Source organism: Plectropomus leopardus, chromosome 11, assembly GCF_026936395.1.
Source record: "Plectropomus leopardus strain MGB_pleo_1.0 chromosome 11, ASM2693639v1, whole genome shotgun sequence".
Taxonomy (NCBI): Eukaryota; Metazoa; Chordata; class Actinopteri; order Perciformes; family Serranidae; genus Plectropomus; species Plectropomus leopardus.
The window spans coordinates 21,389,894-21,408,872 of NC_142186.1; the positions used below are offsets into that span (position 1 = coordinate 21,389,894).

The 18,979-nt window shown below is 40.3% G+C and overlaps 1 protein-coding gene across 4 annotated transcripts; it reads right to left on the reverse strand.

Annotated features, from left to right (window-relative positions):
• Window positions 1–88: 88 nt before the first annotated feature.
• rspo1 (R-spondin 1) lies at window positions 89–18,724 on the reverse strand. 4 transcript variants are annotated; one of them, XM_042490928.2, is made up of 7 exons: window positions 18,263–18,724; window positions 17,150–17,319; window positions 14,003–14,711; window positions 11,161–11,355; window positions 8,292–8,435; window positions 6,237–6,461; window positions 89–1,796 (listed from the first exon to the last, which is right to left on the reverse strand). In XM_042490928.2, exons 3-7 carry the CDS (start codon window positions 14,097–14,099, stop codon window positions 1,555–1,557), a joined length of 903 nt encoding a protein of 300 aa, XP_042346862.2. In that variant the 5' UTR covers window positions 14,100–14,711; window positions 17,150–17,319; window positions 18,263–18,724; the 3' UTR covers window positions 89–1,554. The 4 variants fall into 4 exon arrangements, with proteins under 4 accessions (XP_042346862.2, XP_042346861.2, XP_087940396.1 ...); XM_042490927.2 differs by having other exon boundaries at window positions 14,003–14,714; XM_088084270.1 differs by lacking the exon at window positions 17,150–17,319 and adding an exon at window positions 17,357–17,514.
• Window positions 18,725–18,979: the final 255 nt, after the last annotated feature.

Here is an 18,979-nt window from a genome sequence, read left to right on the forward strand (position 1 = left end):
AAAGAAATTGTGGATTAATTGCAGACAAAATCATGACATTCACTTCATCTGAAATCAAACAAATTGCAAAATCAGTGTAGGACTGAAATTTGATGGGCTTCATCTGAACTTTATTTAGGCTTTCACAGAATAAGCTATACATGATGATTCTAATACTTTGTATGTTTGATAATAAACACAGTATGACATATTCAGTATCATGATCCATAGTATGAATGAATAATGTAGTGTGTAACTTCTCCTGAAATTAATATCTTGTGTAAAGCAAACAGACCCATGGAAACATTCTAGGAAAAAAAAAAATCTCCGTATCTGCAATGTCATGAAGCTTTTGGAGTATAAATGTATAAAATGCTATGATTGTTCTGAAACTTGAGCAGTAGGAAACATTATAATTGTGCAAAATCTTCAGACCCTGTTGCAAACAGACGTGATTACTGAGCAGCTGATGATTTGATGGCTTAAATGATAATCAGTGGCTTGTAGTTACTGCATACTTGATATAAAACTGTGCATTTACATTTCCTTCCTCTTGTTTTCCAGAGCCTGTTCCGTCAATCTATGAGACCAATATGTACACATATGTGCAAACGTAAACACACATGTACAAACAACTAAGTTCCATTGACAAACCACTGGATTCCGTGCAGAAATGCATACAAAGTACACAAACACCCAGATTTTAGGTAGAGACAAACACACGCACACACACTCACATGTTTGCATGCACGAAGGCACACATGCAAATACTTGTGTTTCTATTCCTTGTTTTCTGTGCAGAGTTATTTTCTGATCCAAACACCAACATTTAATTCGGAACAAACAGCTAAGCTATCAAATGGCGAAAGTTTGTGTCAAGACACCGGAGAAGGATGTGAGCTTAGCTCCCACTTATCCTCCTACATCTTCTCTTAGGCTTGTTTTTGTAATAGATTCCCTCCTCGAAATAATATACTGTAACGTGGACCTTCTGTCCTCAACAACCACAAATGACTTCCAGTGCCTTTCTTTTTGTTTGATCTCACAATAGAAAATAAAGGTACACAGACTTGATACTCTTCATTGTCTTTACATCACGTTCAGCGGCCGTTGAGAAAATCCATCTGCCACCTCTCACAAACATAAGAACAAATGAAGAACAGATTGTGATTAAAATCAGACTGCAACAAAGTACATTATTAGACCAGAGAGACCCTTCATTCATTATCAGCCTTCCAGCTTGAATGCTGCATTTGAAACACAGGAATTTGCTCTCAGTTCAAGAAGTGACACTGATCGGGGTCATGACATGAACCACAATATTCGACGTGGCTTCACAGTCCAACAGTGATCCCTCACGGTGGAATGAAAATCAACACCAGTATCTTCCAGATATGTTCATCTTTTCAAAAAGCCAAGATTTGCCTTTTGTGTTGCAGCAATCCTCCAGTTCTCTTTGCATCTTCTACAATGCATAGCAGCACTAATCCTTCATCACTTCGATCTTTGTCTGGTGCCGCTGGGTGAGGCATTGTCTCTGTTTTTCTCTCAGCCTCATCCAGCAGGCGATGGAGTTTAGCTGACAGAGCTGGTTGTGATGCTGGGAGCAGCAGTGGTCCTGCTCTGGCCTTTTCGCCTCTTCCCCCCTCCTCCTCCTCCTCCTCCTCCCCCTCCGCCTCCCCCTCCTCCTCCTCCTCCTCCTCCTCCTCCTCCTCCTCCTCCTTTACTGCCATCTTTGCCTTCTCGTCCTCGCCCACGAGCATTCTCCCTCTCTTCCCTGTTTGTATCATCTGATTGGTCTCCCTTAGTCTTCCTCTCTGAAATTAGAATGCATTGAAAATATGATTAACAGGTTCATGCTGTTTCTCAAATAAACTCTTGTAAGATATCTGTCATCATCGGATGTTGTATGCAGAAGTGCCTCAACTTGCCTAAACAAAAGTATGAAAACACGGATTCCAGAGGGATGAGAGTGGATGATAAGGGATGTGTGTTGGATCAAGATTCGTGGCTGTGGTCGTGTGGTTTTTAATACAGGCAAAACAACAGCAAACCATTCACATTCGGTTCAGAATTATAGATCATAAATGACAACAAAATGCTATGTTAAGCCAAACTGACAAAGTTATGTAGAGCGGTGACCAGTGTGCCACAAGTGGTTGAGAAATTATAATCAAACCTAATAGGAAAAAAATAATACATCTAAACATTCGGTAGCCAACTGTCTTATAGACATGTTAGTTGGTTTATCGGTTGGTCTACCGTTTTTATGACCCATTTGACAATGGGCGCACAGCAATGACAGTTGCACTGCACTGTAAATTGCTTTGTACCAAGTGAAAGATAGGGCCCTTCGTCTAAATTCCTATTTCAACAGCTTCTCACTTCCTTGTCCCATTAAACACACACAGAGAACCCCTCCCATCTCCTCTCTGCTGGTACTCTGCATTAGGATTCACACCTGTCACACATTTAAGAGTATAATTGCTCTCTAAATACAAACATCCATCAGAGAGGGTAATGCCCACATGTAAACCATTCAGGAGAGGGAAGTGCCTCTGCTGCTGATTTTAAAATGCAGCACATGTAAAGACTGTAAGAGCACTCAGGACAGTCAAGTGACACAATTTTCTGTCACATAAATCACTTTAAAATCACTTCTGGCCTAATGAGTTAAACATTGTCAAGGGGCCAATAATGACCCATAAGGACGTGAAGAGCTGTCACAAAGTGGAAATGGACATTGTGTCGAGTGTCAGATGGCTATTGTTTAGGCAGCACTCAAAGTATTTGGTTTTGTATATCTGAGGGAGTGTAGTTACGCTGGAGGATGTTTGTTATGAACTTGTGCGTTGAGAGTCTCTGCACATCCTGGAAACTGAGTGAACGCGTGCCAAGGGCTGGACAGTGTTCACTGCGCAGTTGACAACAGCAGGGCTTATGGCGCCACCATGTTTGTCTACTGCTGTGCAGTAATAACTGTAGGTCTGTGTTTATTTCCCTTACCAGCATTTTTAAACTTGTCATACAAACAGTTATGATTCTTTGGTTTAAGCGCAAAGTATTAAAACAAAAAGACCAAAGGTATACTGTTTCTCAAATTCCACCAAAAACATGTTTCTACACAGCCAGTAAAAATCATTATGCCGTGATGGAGTACACCGAGTGTAGTTGGATGTGGATAGACCTAATACAAAAACATTTACTCACCGCAGGCCCATGCAGAGTCCCAATTGTTTTACTCTCAAATGAAAACTGTAAGGCTCGGTCCCACACAGTAGTACACAAACAGTATCTTTTTCAAGAGCCATTAGTGCCAAAGTCATGACAACAATACTGCTGATGTTATTTGTTGAGTTGGCTCAAATCATATAAGATTTTATATCCAACACTTTCATTAGTTATGTGTTAATAAGCATATTTCTGAGCTTTTATGGCCACCATTCAAATAAGCATTTAATAATGAGACATAACAGTTCCAATTTATATTTATGTGGCAGAATGAACTCGAGTGAAGCATGAGTGAAGTAAAGAGTCCTCACACACACTCAGCAGCATCTGAGCTAATGTGCTTACTGTGGAAGGACTTAATTACTTCTCTAACAAATCACTGATGGAGACAAGAGAGGGGGACTCCATCAGTTTATGACAGCCCTGATTGTGCCTCCTCTCCATCCAAGCTAAACAGTTTTGCCTGACAAATGCAAAAACACATCCAGAAAATTCTGTTTTCGCGTGAGACCCTTTTCGCGGAGCTTCAGGAAAAAAGGGGAAAAAAATTGCAGCCAAATCAACACAAAGCGTGAGTTCTGCAGACCACTAAATCACTAATGTTATACAAGGTCTGCCCCCTGTGTTTTATATAGCCAGCCTGCCAGCCAACTCCCACAGATGAATCCACAGCTGCGCTCTTTTTGCACTCAATGAGTTTACCCACATGAACTGGTTCACCAGAGTCATGGTACCATCACCCATGAATTACCTCACCGAGGAAAATTAATTCCTGTGCATTTCCATACAAAAGTGAGCTGCAGAATAGAGGAAAAGCTGAACTAAATATCTCGACCATTTCGCAATTCACGAAGCCTCTATGACTCATCAATGGTCAGGTGACACCTCACATATCATCCTTGCTTTTCTGATATGACTTTGCTCCAAGTTTAGAAAATTGGCAGCCTGCATAGCAGTTTTTATAGGGCAGTTTATAATATTTCACTGTTAATTATTCTTCTGAACCCGCGGCTGACATTCTTTCCAGGATGCAGGCGTCAGACCGAGTAAATTTGCTTCTCGTTTCTCAAATTGTGCTGTCACAACCCGTCCAACATAGATCCCACTCCTCAATGAGCAATTACAAGCCAAGCCAGCTTCCTTCCCTCTAGACATGACCACAAATCTATATGGGACCGTGTCAGATCATGTTCTGTTGCTCAGACTCTGAGTCCTATAGGAACTGTTCCAGAATAGAGGCTGGCGCTTTAATATGCAAGCATGTTTACTCACATATAAACATGTGTATCATCTGTTACATTTTGCAACATCTGTACAGTTGCCAACACTGTGCAAATATCATTATGCAATGTGGCTGCCATGCCCGAAATCCCCTTAACGTGCCACCGTCCAATAAAGACTTTAAATACTGCTCATTTACAATTCTCTACGACCTTGTAAATGAGTGTAAGTTTCCAAGTTTGGTTAAAATTGGCACTTTATGCAAAACAGACTAGTATATGGTGACATTAAGAGACATTTGCAGTTCAAGAGAACAAACCCTTTCACTTGAATTAAAGGAACAATGTAAGAGGGAGGACATAGTGGAGTCTATTGGTGAGGACTGCAAATTGCTACCAGTTGAAACTGCCTCTGGTTAGAATTCCTTCAGTGTTAACGGTTTAGGAGGTTTTTACTAGGAATACGAGGCCTCTTCCTCACCAAAGCAAATGGGCCCAGTGATAAAAGCGATAAAAAACATTGAATAAAACAGTTTCACATTACAAATTAGTGTTTCTGTGACACTATTTGGCATGATGGAGATGAGCCACCAGCCCAGCAACTACTATTGTGTGCTCACATTTTTTCTCTGATAACTTAAGATCTAGATGTTAAGGAGGTTTTTACTGGGATTCAAATCTACAGAGGTCTCTTCCTCTCCAAAACAAATAATTTAAAACACATAAAACACATAATAGAGCATTTTTCACATTAAAAGAAATCTATGCTTTTGCAATGCTCTCTTTACAAAGGGGCATTTAACTACAGTGACCAACACAAAAGACAAATGACCCTATCTAGCGCCAGTGTTTGGCTTGTCCACTCTGGGCTACTGTGGATACATGGCAGTGCAACATGGCAATCTCCATAGACGATGACCTGTTCCAAATGTAGATATAAAAAGCTCATTCTAAGGTAACGAAAACACAACGGTTCATGTCTTTAGGCGATTATACGCTTAAAAAATGCACTTGTTATTTTATATTTCATTTCTGCCAATATATCCCCATATATCCTACACACTGGACCTTGTGATTGTGCCTCAGGACTTAACGACTGTTTCACAAAGTTTATCATCCTAACACCACTGCTGGAAAATGTTCCCTAACTACTTAGGATAAACAGTTTAAAAGCAAATAACTAGCATCATTGTTGTTTTTGTTGCACTTTTCATCCAATAAACTCTGGACCAATTGGCCAAATCCATCATTTATTAGCTGTGATTGGGTCCAAGAGCGACTAATAGGCTGTTACCAAAGCTGATAATGGCCACCGACTGGTGAAAATGACTGTTGACCTGCTGGAGAGCAAGCTGCTGTGTGGACGATAAGAGCCCAAGCAAACATGTCATGGCCGTGTAAACCTCACGCTTCGATGGTCTTCAGAACAAATAGCTCTTTCCAGCTCTGATCCTTGTCCAGCTTTGCAGTGCCTAATGCCCGCCCTTCATCTGCTTGGCTCGTAGACGGGGTTTATTGTTTACATGCTGAGAAGTCGAGAGATTCTGTATCCCTCTGTGAGCTTGGCCAAACCAAACCCAATCAACACGCTGCGGGTCACAGACACGCTGGCGGGAATGCAGGCATTTGGATGTTGAGTAATGGTTCCATCAGTCATCAGGCTAACTGATGGAGGCATTTCATGAAGCACGCGGACTTTATTGCTTGTTCATCTGTAATCTGAGTGCCTGTTATTATAGTATTTAGTGAGCAATTAATTAGAAGTACCTACTAGTGTTTCTGTTTTCTGTGTGTATTTGTGTTTACCTCTAACACAGGGCATCTTGGCTACAATACACCTCCTCCTCTCTGTCTGTGGACCACAAGTCTGTGAGGGCACAGAGGCCGGGGAGGTGTCTGCAGTGTCGACCTGCAGGAGGGGCTCGCGAACCCGAGACTGGGAGCCTTTTTTAAATCCACATGTTTTGTTCTTCTTCATACAGGAACCCCATTGGCTCCACTCGCCCAGTTCGCACTCTGCAGGACGCTGGCCTGGGTAAAAAAAAAAAAAAAAAAAAGGACTAAGGTAGTGAGTGAATGTTCTGGAGCTCCAACATCTCACATTTGCTTCATAGCCTTCATGTCTGCTTTTTACATTGAGCAGTTCTAACTTAGAATAATGACTTCAAGTAATTTCCGAATCTGAAAGCAATTTTATCTACTTTTGCTTTGGAGGGACAGATTGAGAGGGTTGCTATGAACCTGAAAATATACCAAAGCAGATGGCTATTAAGTAAACTGCGCTAACAACAAAGGCTAGTCTTTAAGGTTACATTTTATGGTCTTGGTGGACCAGCAAGGACCAGTTAGAACAACACCTGCTGATGCTGTTGTTTCACATGGGCTGCAAAGATGGCAAGAGTGGAGGCATTTAAAAAAAAACAAAAAACCTATGAACAATTTTACATTAGATGTGCAAAAAAATTCAGTTTACTGTCTTTGTTTGTCTATGCATGGACAAAAATACATATTTGTTTTGTACTTCCTTGTTTTATGATGGGTAATTTGTTGAGTTTTGTTTTAAATGTCAGTGTCCACTGCATATAATGGAGAGTGTTAATGTTGAAAATCAAGGCTAATCGTGTATGATGGCCTGTTGGGCAGTTAAGGGTTTGCAGGTTTATTTTGCAATACATTTCATGATGCATTTTATTTTGTACTGTGTTTAAGAAATAATAAAAACAGTTAATCTGAAAAATAAACAAAAAACATAGTTTCTGACTCATGATGAGTCATTTTCAACATCAATAACAAAAAAGAGAAGAAAATTGAGGAAAGGAAAGATAATGAGATCTTGTAAATTTTCTAAAGAGTTCACTTCCCTTTTTTTTAGGGCCAGATGACTGATCATAGTTGGCCACTTAGATGGAGTTAATAAAGATTAAGTCAATGTGTGACTCACACCTATGAGCTGTTTTTAATGAGTTTAAGACACTGAAATAATACTTTCTGGTTCATTAGAGAGGCATAACCCTTTGAAACCTGTGCAATTTGGGCTGGTTTCTGTCACAAAACCATGACAAGAAGACAAGTAAATGACTGAAAAATTAGCAAGAAATAAGTAAAAAGTACTAGAAAAAATAAAATAAAATAAAGCCTCTGCAAAACAATTTAAAAACTAAACAAAACAACACATGCATACGCAAATAAGAAAGAACTAAATGACCTAGAGAAAGTGTTTTAAAAATTACAATTCTGCAACATAATTTTAACATGTACTTATGATGATTAGAAATATAGTTTTTCCCTCGACATTTTGCCCTTGCTTTAAAAAAAAATTATATCTACTAATTTCTTTCAGTTTGTTTTTTGGAACATTTATTGCCAAGTTGCTCATTGCCTTTTTCCCCTCATTTTTTAAAAATAAATTACACCAATATGCTCAGGGTTCAAAGGTTTAAATACTTGTGAAAGCATCTGAAAGCAGCACAAGAAAAGTCATGTCGCTCCAGGTTTCAAAGGGTTAAAGGTCCAGTGTGCAGGATTTAGTGGCATCTAGTGGTCTAATTATAAAAATGACCCCATCTAGAGCCAGCGTTTAATTTGTCCATTCTGGACTTCTGTAGAAACAACATGGCGGACTCTGTGGAAGAGGACCTGCTCCGTATTTAGATATAGAGGGCTCATTTTAACGTAACAAAACACAATTCTTATTTTCAGGTTATCATACACTTATGAAAACATAGTTGTTAATATTATATTATATTTCTGCCAATAGATGACCCTAATTTCTACACACTGAATTTTTAAGATATGCTATGACTAAAATTTTGAAATTAGTCATCGGTTAAGGTTGAAGGTTAAAGTTCAAAGATCACTCACCGACACACTCCATGGTCTCGTTGGCGGTGCGCTGGCCTGGAGGGCAGCTGACATAACATCGCCCACTGTGTGAATACAAGCCCTCCTTACATTTTGTGCAAAAATTGCGATTGAAACACGCTTCACAATTGTCTATTTTACATTCTGAAAGACAAAAAGAGAGGATCAAATGAAAGGATCAAATCAGTTTAAATCACATTGTGTCTTGTGATGGTGAGAATGCATTTTATTAGCTTCAGATCTTTGATCTAGAAAATGTCCCAAAAAATATTGTTTTAATGGAATATTCATTGCATTTTTGGCTGGAAAAAGGGAAATGGTTCTCCAGAGACAGAGCAAGAGGAACTTGAATTTTATTTCCTCTGAGAGATTTATTAGTGATTAAACAACATGAGGGCCATTTAGGGGGGAGTTACACTCTTCTCTTAAAAACACATGCACCACAGGCCTTGTTTTTTGGAAAGCGGGTGCGAATGAGTACAGCCAGGAGTGTATTGCTTCAGTGGGTTTCTCAAAACTCGCTGCACACCTCAGACTCATTAAAATCTCTTAACTCTCCAGTCAAAAAAACAACTTCTTGAAATTTGGATAATTACAAACACAGGAGGATAAAAAACAGACATCTTTAAAGACTCCAAAAAGCTTTGGCCTCATCTTAAAAGGCACTTCTTCATTCTCACGAAAAACTATGGTGAAAGATGGAAATATGTAAATCCCTGTCAATAATTCTATAAAAGAGATCTAGACTCGCTGTGTTCATGTGTGTTACACTTACAGTAAGAATGTCTACTCTGCAGCTGGTCAGACGCCAAGGTCAGAAATGATCTAACACTGGGTTCTTGCCTCCTGCTCCCAATTACTATTTTTAAGCTCTTGACAGCTAAATTTGACAGTACTGACATTTGTAGCCCTATAATGTAAGACAAATGTTGCTAACAAGACATTCTGGGATGACATGTATAAAGTCAGATGATTGGATAATAACCCAGGTTAGCCACTGAGGGCCTCTGAAAAGAATTTGCTGAGGAAATTCAGTCCTCCCTGCAAAAAACAGGATGATGGAAGAATGCTGAAACACACAGGGTTGAATTTTTTGCAAATTATCTGAAAATCTCATAAAAATGCAAACATCTTTGACAATAGCAATAATTCAGATTGTGTCATTTGCACTGATGCAACAAAGCTCACATAGAAAATAAGATACACACCTTGATATAATCTGTTAATTTGGAGTAAAATACAGAGGGGCTCAAGTAAGAAAGTATAATACCATTATTATCGTATCCACTCCTGCTTTCAAAATCTGCAATATCAAAATATAATAGTATGGCATCATCAGACTTGGCAGTTTTATCTTTTGGGGGTTATTTAAAGTTGAGAGAACATTTTATTTAGCACATCTGATAGGTATTATGTGATACAGGGATGGGCAGTCAAGGAAAAACATATTTAAAGAGAAGAATAGCCTGCATTTTTCTTCCTGTAGCAGAAAATCACAACAGGCTGTTGGGCATAGTGGCTTCCCACCAAACACCTACACCTACAATTCACTTGAAGCCGTGAATATCATTGAAGTTTAGACATTAATTTGAGTTAGTTATTGAGGTAAAACATGTTTAACTGTGCAAAGAATGATCTTATGACCCGCTCACATTCCAATAAGCCCTTTACTTAAGAGACTGTATTATTGAGGGCGTATCAGAATGAAATATGTACACGGATTGAGGCCTGGCATGAACTTTGCACATGAGGGCCAAATAAAAAACACACATATCCTCTTAAGAACAGACAAACAACAATGCATTAGAGATGTTTTTGTTGGGATTTTGTTCCGATCCTGTTTTCTGCCCACACGTAAGGGGAAACAGACAAACAGACTGAGGTGCTGGCACTCCTTGGCTAAAAGCGCGGTAGCGCTACTACCAGAGCCAACCAAGTGCGTTCTAAGTATCGTGAGTGTGGCCACCCTTTCACCCACCTCCCAAATGAGCCAAACCTACCTATAATGACTGCCAGTTCAATTAAAAGTTCTACTGACTTTCCTCCAGTTCAGCAAATACTTTGGTGGCTACTCGTGTGCTCTTTTCCACAGGGATAAGTAGCAACAGCCGGAGGTTTTCATCAAGTGGTCACTTCTATTAACTCACAGGCACTGAAAAATAGCATGAACCTGGGACCCACTGATTAACTATGTGAACAATCTACCTGGCCTGGAACTATGAACTCATACTTCTACAAGTGGTCTGTCCTATATGTGCTAAAATGCACTACGCTGCACACATTTTGCTTTGTGGTTTTCTTTTTTATTTTGTGACCTAGCTGTTTCTCTATTTTCCTTATGTGTCTCTTTTTGTTTCTGTTCATATTTGCACCTTAAGATTACATTTTATGTTATGTTGTTTCTGATAAACTGAAAAATCTCTATACATAAAGTGTTAAAAAAAAGAGAAACAGAATCACAGATTGGTTAAAAAATGAGGCAGCATGAAATGTCAGGAAAATAGAGGGTGTGGCACATGGTGGGATCTCTCTGCGTTAATATTTTGAGTCGTTGTTAAACACACAAAGCGGTGTAGCAAAGTGGAAATAACAAATAAGACAGACAAGACAACTAAAACTAGCAGGGTATCCCTCTACTTCTCCAAATATTCCCATATTGTACACAAACAGAGGATGATGAGCCAAAGATAAACAGATCGTTTACACTTCTGCAGGCTTGACATCAGCTGTGTGGATTTTTACAGAATGGGTTGTTGCCAGCGAGTCAGCTACAGCCTGCATGTGTTTGGAAGTTTCCAGATGTGTACCTAAAAATCTAAGTTTGCAATTAAACTTGCAGTTTCAAGAGTCTACACAAAGCAAAACTCACGGGTACATCTGTTGTTGCCCTCCGGGTTCCTCATGCCAAAGTATCCCATGGGGCAGGAGGCGAGGCACACGCCTATCTGACGGATGTCATTGCGCTCCAGGAAGATGAAGAGCTTGGGCCTGCATTTAATGCAGCCGTTATACTCAGAGCATCGGTCACAGCCTTTGGGGCAAGATGGTGGCCCCTCAGTACTAACTGTGGAAACATAATAAACAAAGAGAAAGGTCAGGTCGAGGTAGGCAACAGAACAGCATGGTGTACTATCACATAAAAAACAAACAGTTTCCAGCCAGATATTAATTTTAACGAGGATATAAAAAAGGGCATTTGTCCACATTCTACTGATGAAAACAACATCGGGGAACTTTAATATTTTACTGGCATCTCCACAGATTCAGCCATAAACCTGCCAGCGCTTTCTTGCTACAGCAAGCAGGGGTTAATGCTTTCAGCTTCATCTAACCAGGGGCTACGCCAAACATCTTTGTTTGAACAGTTACTCACTGTTTACTTCAAGCTGCTTGCCGGAGATCCTTAACAGATTTTCATTTGGAGGAACCTTGGTAATTGGGGCTGACAGCCGACTGAGAGCCAGTCAAAATTAGGCAACTAACATCACACAGAGCCTCTACTGGGGTCATTCACAAATAATCTGGGAATCAGAAAAGTGCAGTAGAATTAAACACTGTCAGTCATAGGTGTAGATTTTAGGGGGGCTGCAGGGGGCACGAGCCCTTCAATAGCTAAATGTCTATTTGTGCACCCTGTAAAAACAAGAATGTAGCCACCTTTCAAAGACTTTCATTTTTATTAAATTAAAGACGTTTCCACGAATTGGTTCAGAAAAAAAGGCAAAAATTGGTGCAGAAAAACTCACCAGAATGCAGAAAATTACATGTTTGACATTACAAATTTAATGGCGAAGGACCCCAAACCCCTCTTTAACAAGAAATGACCCCAAAATGGCAAGAAATGGTTACAAGAAATTAATCTGAAAATAAGCAAAAAAAGACACGGAAAAAAAACAAAACAAATCAAACAAGAAAATGCCTTTAAGGAACTGTAACCTGAATTTTAAATATATAATTATAAGAATTGTAAACATGGCTTTCTGAACATTTTCCCTAGCTCGGTGGTGGGTGCCTTTATTCGTTGGTGTCTGATGCTGAGATCCACTGACGAAGCAGCCGTATTTGAGAAGTTGGGTTGCTACGTCAGTAGCTGCCACCAAGTGTGTATTATACCGCTGCGAAAGGTTCCTTTGTGCGACAGTTTCTGACCTCACTGACAAATGAGCAGTAGTTTACAAGTTGGGAGTGAGAACAGGCTACTATCCCCTTCCCTAAATCTGAAAATGCATTGTGAAGGCATGCAAACTTCACTTCATGGTAATGTCCAGATTCAGACATTAATCAGCTGCCCTCATCTTCCAAAAACAATCATAACCAGTGTATCAGCAGTTACAATACATGCAACTAATGATGTAAATAATTTCTGGGAAAAGTGTGTCCAATGGCACATACTTTTTTCCAGGAATCATTCACAGACAAAACCACAGTCTTGACAGTTGATTTACATCCCTGTACTATATCAGCTCTAAATATACACACTCTCACAGAGCATCCATCTGCCATCCTGCCTCCCAGAGATAAGTCGGATGGTAAAAGCGTTAAAAGGGTTCTCCCATGAGCAGATTACACCATGAGTGAGTCACGGTAACCTCAAATGCAGCAATTACAACCAGGTCTTCTTACACACTATCACAAAATGAAAAGAAAAGAAAAAACTAATAATAGCCTTGGGGAGTAATCTGTAACCACAGCAGAGGGGAATGTATGATTCAGAGGATGTAGTGGTGTTGTAAACTGTTTGTGACACGTGGTGGATTGAAAGAGGTAATTTTGAGCTGTCTGAAGTTTTTCTTTGATGGTTTCAGTTTGAGCTCTGCATGACATAGAAATAATTCAGATTGAGAAATCTGATGAAAATGAAGATTTTAAAAGCTGTAAATCAGGTGTAAATTGTAGACCACTTTCATATCTGCAGGGGGGGGGAAGCCTGTGATGCTGTAGATGGTGCTCATATATATGGTGACTGACCCAAATCCTTCTGTCCTCATTACAGTGAAAAACTATGACAGCATTTAAGGTCACATGAGTGTATAAAATGTTCTATTTCTATGACAAAAACAGCAGTTCTTCCTTCCCAGTGCGTTTGATTTTAATAAAACCATCTGTTACTGTGGCCAGTCATGGTATTATATGAATCCTGGTTCACGGGAGGTTGGGGTGCGCTTGGCATTGGCTGAAAGCTCCTTGTGTGTAAAGGAAGACTTATTTCAAAGCTGACATTAACACCAGTGCTGAGGCTCTAAGGCAAGAGATATACTGCAAGTCGGGCTGAGCACCATCTTCGTGGTTGCGTGAGGTCAGAAAAATGCTTACAACAACATCGACAGCACGGTCCAATTGAGAGCTTAGAACTGTCAGCTACTCATTCCATTATGTGCCCACAGAGTCAGACACAAAAAGAGTGATGGCTTTGAGGGTGAATCCATCAAAACCCCTTCTATAAACAATCTTAATACCCATAAAAGTTTTACATAAACTCAGAGAGGCATAATCTTAAAAAGAGGAAGAAAGACGAGCCATTCAGGAGAAACACTGAACCTAACATAACCCGTCTAGGAAAAACAAATAAGAATGATGAGAAAATAAACAAAATATTATCTTTACTTTGCTCGTTAAATGTTTACAAGGTATCCACCACTGTGACTCAGACCGCAGAAACGAAAGGCAGCAAGAGGAAGAAAAAGGAGTTCAAAACAAACTGAGAAACTCACCCCGTCTCTGCCTTCTCGCCTTGGAGAGCTTGAGAGCATCACTGTGACCCATGGAGCTGAGGAAGACCATTGCCAGCGCCACCAGTCCCAGCTGCATAGTCCCTGTTGCCTTCCCGGCCACGCAGGGTCCCCCCCTGCAACCAGACGGATCAGGTGGGGGGGCCCCCTTCCTCTCTGGGTCAGGTGGATCCCTCTGCTGCTTGGACAGATGATCCCTCCTCTCTCCTGTGGCAATGCTCTCTCTCTGTCTGTCTGCCTCTCCCTTTCCTCCCCTCTGTCTCTCTGGATCTTTCACTCTAGTGGCTGCTGCATCCACGAGTCTGTGTAGTGGAGGGTGATGCTGCGGTTGCAAGTCCAAATAAGCCTGAGGCACAACAAGCCATTACACTGGTGGTAGTACTGGCAAAGGGAAAAGACAGCGCAGGGTTGTAGGATGGAGGGTGGGGTTGAGGGGTTGTGCGGAAGATGAAGAGGAGGAGAGAATGAAGAGGAGCTTGTCGAACTTCTTGTGGTTCAACCCATGAAGCTTGGAGTGGGCTGGCAGGGAAGCAGGGAACCTGCTGTTTGAGGAGGCTTTTCTGTCAGCGGGTGCCTGAGCTCACAAGCATGTGTCTTATTAAAGATGCTCTAAAATACGAGCGTGCAGATTGAAGAAAGATGGATACAGGTTTTTGACTATTTGTGACAACACATCTGCTTGTAGCGAGACCTGCTGGGAAAAAAGGAGGCAGAGAAGACAGACAGATGGAGAACAGGTTTAACAGGAACAGGGATAAAATAACAATATTCAGTTCTAACGCTGTGTTAAAAGAATATATTGTTTGGCTTGCATTCATTCAAGTGTCTCCAAATATCAGAAACCAGAAACACTTCAGGGTCATGTAGTTTCAAGCTGTATTTGGACTAAGATGGTGACTTGAGCATGTTGATTCTTTACAAACACAGTGAAGTCGACTCTCTGGGAAAAGCAACACACACTTGGACTGAAGGCCTTTGTTGTATTTGGTACTGAGATCTTTTTTAGATTGTGTCATACGCTGCCTGTATTTACAGCTCTTGTGTGAAGAGGACACACAGAACATGTTAGGATCTGAGCAATGGGAGGTCCTCCCTCGCAGCTCAATACAGAAAAATAGGACCATATTTGGCTGTTGAGTTGGTTGTGCCTCTGAATCACACTAAGGACAATGCCATTTGGTGCATCTAAACATTCCAGCAGGCAACACTACATTATTTGTTTGAGTATAAATCAAAAGGGACAAAATCCTTTTATATTTCATCATTTTCCTTTTGGCTTGACTGACCAAAAATATTTTGAGCTTCCTGAAAGAAGAGTTATGCTTAACGCCAGAAGTAACAGACAGTCGGAAAATGATATAATCCACTTTTCACTATCACTTCTAACTGATACAAACAGGACAAATAAATCCAAATTGACTTCAAGGTCATGTGATAATGATGAGACACTCTGAGAGATGGTGTAATCAATTTTAGCTCTGAGATGGAGAAAAAAGATACAGATATATAAAGTACAAAAATGTCTTCTTATTAAACATGAATGTGGCAATACTTCATTTCTTGAGCTAAATAGAGAGCCGCTTGTAAAATGGGGCATCTGTGGAAGCCTGTTGGTGCAGAATAAAGCACAGCATAAAAAGTTTCTTAACCCTACAGACTTGCATCAAGAGAAATAGAGCTTCCTTTTCTAATAATTTTAAATTGCAAAGCATAGCTTTACACCTAACAGACGACAGAGGTACTTGTATCCTCTCCTAATTGGGAAACACTTCAGACTCTCTTTCCCAACAGTAGATTTATTTACTGTTTAACACTTAATGACTCACTGTGTTACTGACACCTCTCAGCTAAAAGTCATATTTACAGGAATGAGCCAAAAGAGTGGCGCAGCCAGTCTTCTGCAGCACCTGTTACTTGAGAGAGTGATGATTAGAGAATGGGACGTGCTAAGTGTCTGGATCACTCAGAACATAACCTTTGCAGCGTTGAGTAACTCAAGACTCTGTGCCAGAGACTCTTTCATAACCCAGCACTCCCACGACTCGCTGCAACCTGCCAGAAACACACCTCAGCCCATCCATATCTGCTCTCACACACCATGCAGATAAGAGACAGGATCAGGCTGTTAACTTACAGAGATTATTGTACTCTCAGTTCATATCCACAGCAAGACCCATTTTTAACAAACACTCATCTCATCAGGCAACTGTGGCGCTCCTGTGGCACCTGTATGTTTTGAAATTTCTCTGTCTCTGCTCCCTCATCCATTAAACTGTGTGCCTTTCCTCACCATCGGCCACATTCAGCTGAACCCAATGAAACTAAGCTGCGCTCATCAAATAGTCAGGAGATTAAATTGCCTGCTTTGTAAGTCCTAAGTTTGATCTATCAATTATTCAAGCACTGAAAGGGAGCTCCCACACTGGGAATTTATTGAACTCGAGAAGGTGCCACAACTGTGAGCTCATGCAACCTGTCGATGAACTTTCTGTCGGTGACTGAACCTACTACTGACACGTCTTTAAGAGCTGAAAAGCACATAGAACTTGTGCTGAAATGTCTCAATCACACACAAACTAAGAATTATAAGAGGACAATAATAAATGTAATAAGCAACAAAAGACACAGCAGGCAAAGAAAGGATAAAAAATGGAACAAACTTCAGTCATTTCATTGTGAGTTCACAAGTCATAATGTCTTTTTTCTCACATAGTAATGGCCAAACATCAGAGCCAACATTTTCCATTTCCCTGCAACATGTGGCCACACACTAACCTCAAACACTCTTGTTTTCAAAATAAAAATATTTTTAAGTGGCATCTGCCACATGGAATCCAAAAGTCAAGTTAGCGGTAAATTCTGGCTTTTAAATAGACACATTTTCTCCCCAAATTTGGCTGTGCGGCAAACAAAGCTACAGGAATTTGTGGGCACTCTAAACCAGTCATGGTGTCCATTTATGTGTAGTTTATTTTGATATTCTTCCAATCCTAGATTTGAGCATCCAAGCCATAAGCTCTAGTGGTGCCAGCCAATCTCTCCCACAAAGAAAAACAGAAAAAGAACATAAAGAGATGAGGCAAAAGAGGATATATAATGTTGACTGAGGCATCATCCTCATGCACCTACCCATGCTCTCAACACATTTTAATCTGAATCTTTAGATGATCAGTAGCCTGTCCAGAGTGTGGAGAAACGCCTGCACCCACAGAAGCCTCAACCACTTTGGTAATCACTTCCTCTCAGCAGCTTTAAGAGTTCAGGCGCAGAGAGGTCAAATGTGCAGCAGCTGAAAAACACTTAGAGCAGAGAAGAGTATCATTCCTCCTCACGAACCTGCATCAGACTCTTTCCTTTTCAGTTTCATGTAGGACTAAAGCCCGCGCAGCTCCAGCAGTCAGAGGGTTGATCTTGTGCAGCTCAGTTGAGCGCAGTTCAGCTTTGCCTCTGAGGCTCGCACACCATGCAGGATTACAGCTGTTTGCTTTGCGCTGCTACTCAAGGAGAAGGAAAAAATCAAGTGCAGATCCCCACCTGTCCCTAGTCCAGCATCTCTGCCGTCACGTCACTGTCCTCTTGTTTTTCTAAACCCCCCCGCCTGTCACTTTGAACATTTATGGAGCTCCAGAGGTGTGAGGTGTGCGGTGCGTGTGCACGAGCGAGTGTGTGTATAGTGCTGGAGCATGCAATCCTTAAGAGTGAAAAAACAGTAAGTAAACTCTATTCCACTCTGAAATTCAGTTTACCCAGTAAAAACAAAACGTCAAAATACAATTTCAAAAGAATATTATAGTTAGAATTTTCATTGTTATTGCACTTATTTGGTAAAATAGTATTTTAGTTGAAAATGCACTTGAGGAAAAAGTTACGACAGCCCTCACGATGACTAAAAATTAGGTAGTTTAAACCTTTAACAGGAAAAATGTTACTTCTTCCGAAAAAAGACAAGTTGGGGTAGTCATAGGCATACATGTGATTACAATAATAATTCCTATAATAACGATAATAATAATAATCATAAAAACGCTCAATTAAAATGAGTTCAAATGAGCGCGTTTTCTCTACATGTTTGCGCACAATATAGTAATTTTTACACAAACAAATTTCTAGATTTGTCATAACAAAGTTTAAACCCAAAGTAGAATGTAAAGTATGTAGAAACTAAGTTTTCATATGAAATCGCTATCCAAAGCCTTGAATTCGTAATCTGAAGAGTAAAATGTGAAATAAGAATCTACCCACCTGCACAGCGGGTTCTCCGTATAATGCTGTTCATTGAGCGGTCGGAACTCAATTTCCTTTTTTATAAGGGAAAATCCGTTACTTGTTTGGTCACAAAGAACTCCTCCTACAGGATACCCCCATACAACTTTTCTCTGTCATCATTTAAAAAGACGTATGATTTCATTTCTTTCACATCTGTCATAATTTCGGGGCAACTTCCTCGCACGCTGTGGAGACTCAGAGGATGCACAAACGAGAAAAAGTGTAGCCTAATAAGATTCAAAATTAATTCATCCAGTTAAAGATTATATGTGTAAAAAATATATGTATATTCCGATGAATTTAGTCACTCGGACTTTTTATTTCGTCATCTGGAGTCAGGACGCGTGTTTGCACTGAAGCTCCGGAGAGTTGCGCTTTTTAAATCCATTTTGGAGCGTCGAACTGCATCCAACTTGGACAAGTAGTCCCAAAGCCGTGATATTTGCATCCAAACCGAGCACTGCCAGCGGGCATTACAGGCCCCACCCCTCAAAATCTCACTGAGAGATGAAAAAGCTGCGGTGGAGTTGTGTAAGTGCTGCGATCTAACAGCTAATATTGTGCACAAATTCACATTTATTCAATCATTTGATGGGATTTGATAGAGTTTGTTCTTCCTCCAGTGGGCCTTTATCCTGAGAGAAAACTAAAACCTGACACAAAATTTAATTATTATTATTATTATTATTTTTA